This window comes from Bombina bombina, chromosome 2, assembly GCF_027579735.1.
Source record: "Bombina bombina isolate aBomBom1 chromosome 2, aBomBom1.pri, whole genome shotgun sequence".
Taxonomy (NCBI): Eukaryota; Metazoa; Chordata; class Amphibia; order Anura; family Bombinatoridae; genus Bombina; species Bombina bombina.
Window position 1 is genome coordinate 1,003,856,924 of NC_069500.1, and position 12,285 is coordinate 1,003,869,208.

The 12,285-nt window shown below is 34.5% G+C and overlaps 1 protein-coding gene across 20 annotated transcripts in view; it reads left to right on the top strand.

The window, feature by feature from the left end:
- ANK2 (ankyrin 2) overlaps positions 1–12,285 on the top strand; it is a 469,556-nt gene that overhangs the window by 364,407 nt on the left and 92,864 nt on the right. For all 20 annotated transcript variants that reach the window (XM_053703568.1, XM_053703580.1, XM_053703565.1 and 17 more), the window contains one exon: positions 7,433–7,454. In XM_053703568.1, coding sequence (XP_053559543.1) covers positions 7,433–7,454 — 22 coding nt within the window. The remainder of the gene's footprint in view (positions 1–7,432; positions 7,455–12,285) is intronic.

Here is a 12,285-nt window from a genome sequence, read left to right on the forward strand (position 1 = left end):
AAGAAAAAGTATTTAAAGAAACAGGTTACCCTAAAATGTCCTCCCCTTTAATTTGTTCCTAATTATCCATTTTACCTGTTGAAGTGTATTACATTTTTTACAAATAGCTCCTTTACCTTTAAAATAGCTGAGTTTGCCTGTCGTATCTGCACCTATGCTGAAAGTTTATATACTTAAGTATAGGCTATAGAAACGCTATGTAAACATAGCCAGCTGAAGAAATTACACTCTCAGTGAGAATTAGGAGAGATAAGCAATAACATGTAACATTTCAATTGTTCTTTCTAAGCGCCTGATGATCAAAGATTCTGCTGATTGGAAATAAATTGTAGTACAGACTTCACAGGGGCTGAACTCACTGAATGCTCAAAGAAAAAAAGGTGGAACTCTCCAGCACTGCAAGATCTCTCTAATTTCTGTACCTGGAGAGACAAACCCAGTGCAATATAGCACTGCATGATATGAAAGTTTTGTTACACTTACACTTTGTGCATTGTATTTTATATTACTTTACACTTAAGATTAGGTCATTTCAGTATTATCACATTCAAGCCTTGCACTTTCTTTTTTCTATTTTATTACATTTAGATTTAGATCCAGCTGTGATTTTACAAATTCTGATTATGTTTGAGAGTTTCTGTGTTACTTTAACAAATTAGGATCATACTTTGTATATTTCTGCGTATCTTTTACAACGTACACTGCACTTGGTGTTTTCTCTATTTTAAAATAAATCTTAGCTTCAAAAAAGTGTGAGGTACAAGGGGCGTTCCCTGGGCTGAACAAGGGAGTTCCTAGGGTATGTCTGAAGCTATTTTACAAATCTTGTGAAATGCTGTAACTGAGATAAAATTAATATACTCTAAACTATAGGCACAAACAAGTTAATTTGTATGAAAACATTTTGTTGTAATTTGTAATTTATGCAAACTGAGCCTTTATATCAGCCCCAGGTGTTTTCCAGTTATCTTCTAGTCTCTTGTGATATTCTGTATCCTAGAGAGCTTGATTACTTTCTATGGAATGTATCATCTCACTTGGACTTCCAGGATCTACCCCTTTTATTATAGAATTCAGTGAGTTCAGCCCCTTTGAAGTCTGCACTATAATTTCTCTCCAAACTAGAGAATCTTTGCCTATCTGGCCCAAAGTAATGAGGCTCTCTGTAAAACTGAAGCTGTCAATTTTTTTCAGTTTTATTTGAAAATATGAAATACAAAGTGCAATGTAATGTGTAAAGATACACATACATATACAAAGTATGATCCTAATTTGTTAAAGTTATACAGAAACTATGAAAGCATAATCAGAATTTGTAAAATTACAATCCTAAATACATGACTGTATACAAAGAAAAATACAAAATAGTAAATGAAAAGTTTACATGTAATAAAATAATCTGAAGTGTAAAGTAATATAAAATACAAAGCACAAAGTGTTATGCAGAGCTATATTGCACTGGGCTTGTCTCCTCTTCACATACAGAAACGCAGGGAATGCCCCTTGGAGAAGTGTAGCAAAATGTGGAGAGCTTTAGATTATAAGGCCCTGAGCATTTGGCTTTTGTATACAGAGATAATAAAATTAAGCATGTGTATGTGCAAAAATTAGTAGATCAGATTTCCCTGCAAGCTCAACCCATTTGACAGGTTGTGGTTTCAAAGAACAAAAGCAGCTATTGCATATACAAAAATAAACCAAATAAGTGATTTTTCATACGTTTTATACTCTGCAGCTGGTATAACAAGTCATTAAAAACACATAAAGGGAAAAACAATAATCTTGGCCCTCCCTGGTAATGTTTACCAGTGAGAACTCTCTCACTGAATAAATAATTTAGCTTTGTAATGTTTTGTTATAATTTTACCCTATTAACATGTTTAAAACTTTGCATTACTTTTAGCCCAGGAGATATTGTGCACATGAACAGTGCAAGAAAATAAAGGATTTGTGTGCTCAGTAAAGATCTATGATAACATGACACTTCCTATTTGCAATGTACATTGTCAAATCATCTGTTAATTTGTGTTTTGTTATTACAGATTTGAGGTCTGCCCTTGACCTGTTGAGGGTCTAATATTCAAGCCCCTTACACATAATATTTCACCCCTACATTTGTTTTTGGGGTCCATAGATTATTCCTTTTGTTTAGGCTAGTGTTTGTACAGTCAGCTAGGTTATTCTTCTTTGAAGCAAATCTTTAAAGGGACAGTCTACACCATAGCCATCTTAAAGTCTTACCTTAGATTAAGCTGCAAACAGCCTCCTGCACCCTTTCTATATCATGCAGCAGGAACGGTAAAACAGTTATTTTGAAATGAATATTGTTTCTGGCCAGTTTGAAATGGGGGCCAAACTCCACCCACTGATGACATCATTATCTGGGATGCATATGGCATCCAAGCACAAAAGACTCACTAGTTAGATTTAACAGACTGTTAATGCTATTCAGCAGAGTGCCTAGATGCAGCCCAGGTTGTGGTGTCATTGGTGGGTGGAGCTTGCCAGACATTTCAACTTGGCCAGAAACAATATTCATTTCAAAATAACTGTTTTACCTTTCCTGCTGCATGATATAGAAAGGGATACAGGAGACTATTTGCAGCTTAATCTAAGATAAGACTTTAAGATGACTAATGTGTAGACTGTCCCTTTAAATTGCAATGGCTAAAATCTTAGTTTTTTTGTTTTCATGGTGCTGAGCTTTAAGACCTGGGCATCTGTCTGTGCATATTCTTAAGGCCTCTCTTTAGAAGGTTATAGTCCTTTTTTAGGTCTGTCCTGGAATTTATTATTATCACTATAGTTGTTTTTTAAATTGACATAAAACCTAACCTTTTTCTTTCATGATTCAGATAGATCATGTAATTTAAAACAACTTACCAATTCACTTCGGTTATCTAATTTGCTTAAATCTTTTTGTAGCCTTAGTTGAAAAGTTTACCTGGGTAAGCTTAGAAACAGCAATGCATTAATGGGAGAGAGTTGCAGTTTGTCATTGGCTCACTGATGTGCTAATAGTAAAATGAATACTATGTGTAATGATAATATATCACTAACACATAAAATACAAACGTCCAATACATTTTTAACCAATAATTCACATAAGGAACTACTTCTACAAAAAAATATCGGCTAGATTACGAGTTTTGCGTTAGGCTGAAAAAGCAGTGTTAAGAGGTCTTAACACTGCTTTTTCACTACAGCTGCTATTACGAGTCTTGCAGGTTTAGGGGCAACGCACACTTCTTTGGCCTTACCGCAAAACGACTTACGTAAACTTCGTAAAGTCTTTTTTCTATGGGACTGCCGTCCCTAACATCGCCACCACCTACATTATACTTATTAACCCCTAATCTGCCGCCCCCAACGTCGCCGCCACTATTCTAAATTTATTAACCCCTAAACCTAAGTCTAACCTTAACACTCCCTAACTTAAATATAATTTAAATAAATCTAAATAAAATTAATATTATTACCTAAATAATTCCTATTTAAAACTAAATACTTACCTATAAAATAAACCCTAAGCTAGCTACAATATAACTAATAGTTACATTGTAGCTAGCTTAGGGTTTATTTTTATTTTACAGGCAAGTTTGTATTTATTTTAACTAGGTAGAATAGTTATTAAATAGTTATTAACTATTTAATAACTACCTAGCTAAAATAAATACAAATTCACCTGTAAAATAAAATCTAACCTAAGTTACAATAACACCTAACACTACACTAAAATTAAATAAATTAACTAAATTAAAAACAATTAAATTAAATTAAATTAGCTAAATCACAAAAAAACAACACTAAATTACAGAAAATAATAAACAAATTACAAGATATTTAAACTAATTACACCTAATCTAATAGCCCTATCAAAATAAAAAAGTCCCCCCAAAATAAAAAAAAACCTAACCTCAACTAAACTACCAATAGCCCTTAAAAGGGAAATCAGCTCTTTTACCTGAAAAAAAAAATACAAACAACCCCCCCAACAGTAAAACCCACCACCCACACAACCAACCCCCCAAATAAAATACTAACTAAAAAAACCTAAGCTCCCCATTGCCCTGAAAAGGGCATTTGGATGGGCATTGCCCTTAAAAGGGCAGTTAGCTCTTTTTTGGCATTCTATTGGCTGTTCCAGTGGACTATTAGTTATATTGTAGCTAGCTTAAGGTTTATTTTATAGGTAAGTATTTAGTTTTAAATAGGAATTATTTAGCTAATAATATTAATTTTTATTTAGATTTATTGTAATTATATTTAAGTTAGGGGGTGTTAGGGTTAGGGTTAGACTTAGGTTTAGGGGTTAATACTTTTAGTATAGTGGCGGCGGCATTGGGGGTGGCAGATTAGGGGTTAATAAATGTAGGTAGGTGGTGGCAATGTTAGGGGAGGCAGAGTAGGGGTTAATAATATTTAACTAATGTTTGCGAGGTGGGAGTGCGGCGGTTTAGGGGTTAATATATTTATTATAGTGGCGGCGATGTCTGGAGTGGTAGATTAGGGGTTAATAAGTATAATGTAGGTGGCGACGATGTGATGGCGGCAGATTAGGGGTTAATAAAAATAATGTAGGTGTCGGCGATGTTGGGGGCAGCAGATTAGGGGTTCATAAGTATAATGTAGGTGGCGGCGGTGTCCGGAGTGGCAGATTAGGGGTTAATAAGTATAATGTAGGTGTCGGCGATGTCGGGGCGGCAGATTAGGGGTTAATAAGTGTAAGATTAGGGGTGTTTAGACTAGGGGGTTCATGTTAGAGTGTTAGGTGTAAACATAAAATGTGTTTCCCCATAGGAATCAATGGGGGTGCTTTTTTGCAGGTGTTAGACTTTTTCTCAGCCGGCTCTCCCCGTTGATTCCTATGGGGAAATCGTGCACGAGCATGTACGACCAGCTCACCGCTGGCTTAAGCAGCGCTGGTATTGAAGTGCGGTATGGAGCTCAATTTTGCTCAATGCTCACTTCTTGTCTTTTAACGCCGGGTTTGTAAAAACTCGTAATACCAGCGCTGCAGGTAAGTGAGCGGTGAAAGAAAACTGCTCGTGAGCACCGCATAGCCTCTAACGCAAAACTGGTAATCTGGCCGTATGTTTGTTATTTATATAAATATGGCACCATTGGATGTGTTATTATTAAATGTTAAAACCTCTATAGAGATTAGTGTAATGCTCCATAAAATATTAAAGAAAGGCAATTCCGCACCAAGATCCAGGCAATACCCTAGAATAAGATAATTTGCACATTAGATTGGATTTAAAAAAAAAGTTAATTATTGTTTAACAGTTTGAAAAATGACAACAGAGCATGCAATTGTAATTTGCTTTGTTCTCTTGGTATCCTTTCTTGAAAAGCATACCTAGGTAGACTCAGGAACAGCAATGCATTAATGGAAAAAAACTGCAGATTTTTGGCTGCACATATATGCCTCTTGTCATTGGCTCACCTGATGTGTTCATCTAGCTCCCAGTAGTGAATTGTTGCTCCTTCAACAAAGGAAACCAAGAGAATAAAGCACATTTGATAAAAGATGTCAATTGTAAGTTTAAAAACATATGCTCTATCTGAAGCATGAAAGGAAAATGTTGGGTTTTATGTCTTTTTAAGGGTGTTTTAGAAGCGTTTCTCACTGAGCCGAAGGTTAGTTCTTCTAGTACAAACTGCTCTTCCATCTGCAAAAACCTCTCAAATATTTGAAATTCTACCTCATAGTCTAAGTCCAGAGCTTCCAAAAGCTGCTGCAAGTTAACCACAAAGAGACCTGTATTTCATGTCATTTTCATTCAGTCTGCCCTCTTAGGCAGAGTTTTTTTCAAGGACACGTTTTACTTAGTTCATCATTCCCTTAGATAAAAAATAAAGACTCCTTCAGACCAACAATACAAAGATTCTTCCTTTCTCAAGTAGCTTGAGATTTGATAGAAGGAAGGGTACTTTGTGCAGTCATTCAGGACCTTGATTTCAGTATGGTGTCAAGTTTTCTTTTGGCTAATTTATTGTTCTAAAGGACAGTTTTTGGATTTGAAACAACTGATATTCTTTTTAGTTTATGGTTCTTTCATTTAGACTGGGCACAGTTTGAAGTGCTTTATCTTAGGCCTCATATATGGAGAATATCCTGGTAAAAGGGACGTTTTATTGTGTCATAGGAAAACTGAGAAGTAGCCAAATATTTTACTAAAAGTATGGTTCATTTAGCATTTGCTGTAAAAAAAAATATTGTTATTCCTTGAAGGTTCTGATTTGCATTTATCTTTCTTAACATGTACCATGGGTGATCAAATAAGAAAAATAAAATAATATGTTTGGTGACAACCTAGCTGTGAAGGGTTTGGTTTTCAGATCTGCTTTTTCAGGCAGTGCAGGCTCATTGTTATCCCATAACTTTGGTCTTCTGTTTGATTAGTGAGTTTTTGACCCCATTGTACTTTTTAAAGGCTCATTACTGTATTTAGGAGATCTGTAGCAGCTATTGTGAACAGTAGGCTACTTACTGTATTTTTTTTTAATCTGATCTATAAATCTTGGACTTTCTAAAATATAGTATTGATATGGGATTAGTCATTAAGTTATTGAAAGTTCAGGCATTTGTTCTTTGTTGGGTTTTTATACATTAAGATTTGTTTCAGTGAAAAAATATATTTTCACCATGATGTTTTGACATTTTCCCAGGTATTGGAAAGAGAACATCTTGCTTTCAGGTAGATGTCTGTTGTGCAAGTGTTGCTTCTGCATCATTTTATACAATCACAGTTATATATTTTGCAGTTAAGTTATTATTGTCTGTCAAGACCAGCTTTGCCCACACAACTAAAAAAATCAGAGCTAGGTGCTTTACTCTTATTTTCCTCCTTTTTATCAAGATGTTTGAGAACCTCTGAAGATGATCAATGATCAAAATATTATTTGTGTGTGGTCTTTATGTGTTTTGCGATTGTTGGCTTTTTCTTAGGCTTGGTTTAGTAACACTTCATTTTTTTGGGAGACATTTGAATGGAAAAACAAAATTCCAAAGCCTCTCTGGCTGTGTCTTTCTGATCCTTATCTTTGGAAGTTAAGTTATATAGATTTTTTTATATGGTATAGGTGTACAAAAGCTTTGCAGTATTTTAAGATAATCCAAAAAGGCATGACTATTTTGCCATTAATTAAAAATCTGAATTAACATATGAAGAAGATGACTTCTATCTATCTATCTATCTATCTATCTATCTATAACTATATATATAATATTTTTGGGGGGGAAATTGAGTGCCGCATCAGAATGAAATCAACAGTAATATATGTATATATATATATTTTTTAGTAAAATATAATAATCATTGGTAACATCTGTTTCCGTACTTTAGCAAAATATATTTGTCTTTAAATTCCTAATAGCTTATTATTAAATGTTTTTAATTCCTATTTATCTATTTTTTTTTTGCAGGGGACGCTAACATCTGAAAAAAGTAAGATTTTTGTTAATATTTTATTAAATTGCCTTTGAATGAAATAACACAATTAATGAAGCATGCTAACCTCTGAAAGCAATTAAAGCTATTCACTTCTTTTCTGATTAATTACTAACACTGCTTACTTAATGTCATTGTCACTTATAATATACTAGCACAATAACAGTTTGTAGAAGAATATATGTTTTAATAATGACTATTTATGAAATACTAAATTGACCCTGTCCCAGTACTGACTTTTTCTTTACCCCCCCCCCCCCACTTATTCCTGCTCTGATGCCCATTACATTTTATTTTTGCTCTGCATCTGTTGACATAACATTGTCACCTCATTGCCAGTAAAGTGATAGTATCATTTCTGTAGCTACACTAGCTGTTTGAGAAATGATACAGTCTTAATGCTTTAGATGCCAGTCAACATTACTGTGGTGAAGTTCTTCTGATTACATAACGTCACTCAAAGGTTTTATCAGTAGTCATTTATCTTTAATATGTCATGGCTGGTTATTTGGCCAGTAGTTTCCTGTTCTGACAGGACCAACTAAGGTCTCAATTACAAATGGAGTGCAAGTGATAATGTACGGAGTGCTATTTTACATTATGCCTTGCTCAGTCATTAACACATGATCAAATATTACAAGTTATTAGTTAATATGTTTAACCAAAGCAAAAAATACTTAACCAAACCCAAAACTAATTTAGCGCACCCTATATTTTCAATGGGAAGCAGTATTAGCAAGCTAGTTGTGCTCATATTACAAGTCCTTGGGTACGTGTTGTGCTAGTGCACAATCCACATAGCCTTTTTCGTTTAGCAACTAAACAGGTATTAAATTGTATCACTTTGTATTGTGTATTCTAAACCATAAAAGGTGTATAGCAAAGAATTTAACCAAAAACTCCACTACTCCGACATTAATTTTAGTGCAGTCTATCATAGAAATCTAATATCTGAGTCAAATGATGCACCTGTGTTATCCCACATGAACAGTGTATCACACACAATAAATATTAACCATAGGCTTGTAATACCAGCATGTTAATGCAAGAGGTATGGGTAGCACCAGTCAGGTTTATGCTTCATACTACTTGCATTTTTGTGCTCGTCTTGTTATCTGGCCCCAAGTCTTTCATCTTTTCAAGGCTAACGTACATAGATGATTTTTTATTTTTTTCACTATGCAGTATGTCATGGTAAGATAAACAAAACTGTATATGATGATAATTTGAGCTGATAATAATAACAACAACACCAATTTAAGTCTAAGCCATGTGCTATGGTGCTGTAGACTTGCACTATAGTTTAATGAACTACTTAAAAAAAGAGAACTATTTAAAGATATCAATTTTTCATTAACTGACTAATAAGGACAACTCCTACTGCCATATTTGTAGAGATTGACAAATGTTTTAAGCTCAGGAATAAGTTTTTTGCTCAGGGCTAACCATTAAAAAAATAATATATATATATTAAAATGCCATGTTTTTAGATATAGAAATAAGATATAATTCCCTTAAATATTTTAGTTGTTATAGTTAGACAAATGTAGCCATAGTGCAGCCAAAGAACTGTGAAAATCTATTCAGTATATTTTTAGATTGATACATGACAAGACATACAGTATATGAGACTTTTTAGACAAATCTACAGTGAAAACTATTTTAAAATAGTAATTTCATTTTGATATCTTTGATGAGTTTTGGCGATATAAAGCTTCAAAGCATAATTAGTTTTCTTGAGCAGCCAAAAACAATTTAGAGAGTCTATGCAGATGTAGTTTTCAATACCAGATTACCATCATTTTTATACTGAATTTTGCACAAGGAAGTATCTTAAAATATATCTACCAAACAGCACAGATTGAAGTCAAACACAAAGCAGTGTTTTCTTTATATCTTTAATTTTAGTAGTAATGTATCAGAGCTCAGCCTAATATGTTCAAAATTAAAAATAAAATAAAAAATAATAGCTCATTTTGCATGGTTTAAAGCCTAGAATATGTGCACCATGGGCTTTGTCTATCAATCTTTATGCTGGAAAGTTTCCAGTTAGGGAACCTGTCCTCCCATGTATGGGGCGAGCAAGAAGCATCTGCTGCCTGCATTAAACGTTACATGAGAGAATTTTGCAGCTCCACCCCCGCTCTCAAACAACCAGTTGTGCAAGAGAAGGACTTGCTGATCTTCCCAGATTAATTACTTCAGGATGATTTAATTCTGCCATCAGTGGTTAGGAAACAATATTCATTTTAAAATAACCTTTTTACTGTTACTGCTGCATGAAATAGAAAGGAATGCAGGAGGATAGTTGCAGCTTAAAGGGCCAGTAAACCCACCAAATAATATATAACATTAGCTTAGCGCCAGCTTTCTAAAGCAAAGGATTGCACAGATAATTTCCTATGAAAATGAATTTTACAGAACGCCTCTCCTGGCTCTACTGAGCGGGCCTGTTTTTTTCATAAGCGCATCGGGCATGTCTAGTCACAGCGTGCCCGATCGCACCATTAAACTAAATGTATCTCGCTCCAGATCTGTTTAATGTCGCGATCGGGTGCGCTGTGACTAGACAGCGTGCCTAATGCGCTTAGGAAAAAAACAGACCGGCTAAGTAGAGCCATGAGCGGCGTTCTGTAAAATTTATTTTCGTAGGAAATTATCTGTGCAATCCTTTGCTTTAGAAAGCTGGCGCTAAGCTAATATTATATAATTCTGCACTACGTGCAGAATTATATAACATTATTTGGTGGGTTTACTGACCCTTTAAGATAAAGCAAGACTTAAAAGGGACAGTTTACACCAAGTTTCATATAACTGCATGTAATAGACACTTCTATAAAGAAGAATATGCACAGATACTGATCTAAAAATTCAGTATACAACCTTTTAAAAACTTACTCAGAAGCTCCAAGTTTAGCACTGTTGATGAGATAAGCAGGGACACCCAGGGAAAGTGGCTAAATTGCAGACACTCCCCCCCTCCCTGCATATGAAAAGACAGATTATACAAACAGAAGCCATCAATAGATTAGAAAAGCGCGTCTACTTCTGACACTGTGGGGCTTGGTTAGGAGTCTGAAAATCTGCACAATGTTATTAGAAAATAAGCAAAACTAAACATTGTTACAAAAACACTCCATGATGGGCTATATAAATGGATCATCTACTAAACATTTATGCAAAAAAAAAAAAAATGGTGTATAATGGCCCTTTAAGATGACTAAGGTGTAGACTGTCCCTTTAATTATTGATATCCTTTGCAGCAGTTAAAGGGCCATGAAACCCAAAAAATTCTCTTTCGTGATTTAGAAAGAGCATGCAGTTTTAAACAACTTTCTAATTTACTTCTATTATCTAATTTGCTTCATTCTCTTGATATACTTTGCTGAAAAGTATATCTAGATAGGCTCAGTAGCTACTGATTGGTTGCTGCACATAGATGCCTCATGTGATTTGCTCACCCATGTGCATTGCTATTTCTTCAACAAAGGATATTTAAAGAATGAAGCAAATTAGATAATAGAAGTAAATTAGAATGTTGCTTAAAATTGTATTCTCTACCTGAATTATGAAAGTTTTTTTAAGGTTTAGTGTCCCTTTAAACAATTGGGCTAGATTGGGAGTGGAGCACTATTTAACGCTACCGCTCGAGCATTAACTGCGCTAGAAGTAAGCTTTTTGCTCTCGTTGGGTTGCGCTCGTATTATGAGTTGAAAGTAAAATCTTTTTGCTAACCCAACTTGCGCAAACACCCACGATAAGCCCCTTATCGTTCGTGCGTAACTGTTAGCGATCCACTTATAATCTTGCCCATAGTAAAAGAAAGATATGTGTTCACTATAATGCCCCTCTAACTGGTATGACAAGTCCATTTCACTTGTTTACTCCCAACCTCTGGGCATATTAGAGTTTGATGTGTATTCAGACTTTACTGTCAAACACACATTATTTTTTAATTTGAGCTTTTTCTGAACACTTGCCAGGATCTAAGTAAATTTAGCATTTTTAGTTATTGGGCATCTGCAACATTTTGGTATGCTTAAGCATGGTTCCTGTATACGTGTATAAGTAGATATATGTACATATGTATATAAGTACATATATGAAGCAATGAAAAGAACAAAATTAGTTACAATAATACATTTATTGCGCATTGTGTAAGCGTTAAGGTCCCTTGTCAGGTGTGGTCTTTATGTTTTAAAAGCAACGTATTGTGTGTTTCTTTTTCAAGTTTAGTTTATTAGTCGTATATGTGTTTTTGGATTATATAATAAATAGGAAAGATATTATATATAATATAATATCTTTCTTTTACCCTTATTTATGTCAACTACATGCCATAAACTTCTAGCATTTTTGCTCGCATCAAATCCCATCTCATTCTATTATGAAAGGTGCACATTTCTCCCGATAGACACATACCCTGGTCTTGTATAGGAGGGCCATCATCAAAATGTAGTTTTATGAAAGGGACAGTAAAGTCCAAATGAAATGTTCATAATTCAGATAGCACATGCAATTTTAAACAACTTTTTTTTAAAATGTACTATTATCTAATTTGCTTTGTTCTCTTGGTATCTTTTGTTGAAAATTAAACCTAGGTAGGCTCAGAAGCAGCAATGCATACTGGGAGCTAGCTGCTAATTGGTGGCTGCACATATATGTCTCTTTCCATTGACTCACCAAATGTGTTCAGCTAGCTCTGAATAGATCATTGCTGCTCCATCAACAATGTATAACCAAGAGAATGAAGTAACTTTCAAGTACATTGTAAAGTTGTTTAAAATTGTATGTTCCCGTCGAATCATGAAAGAAACAATTTTTGTTT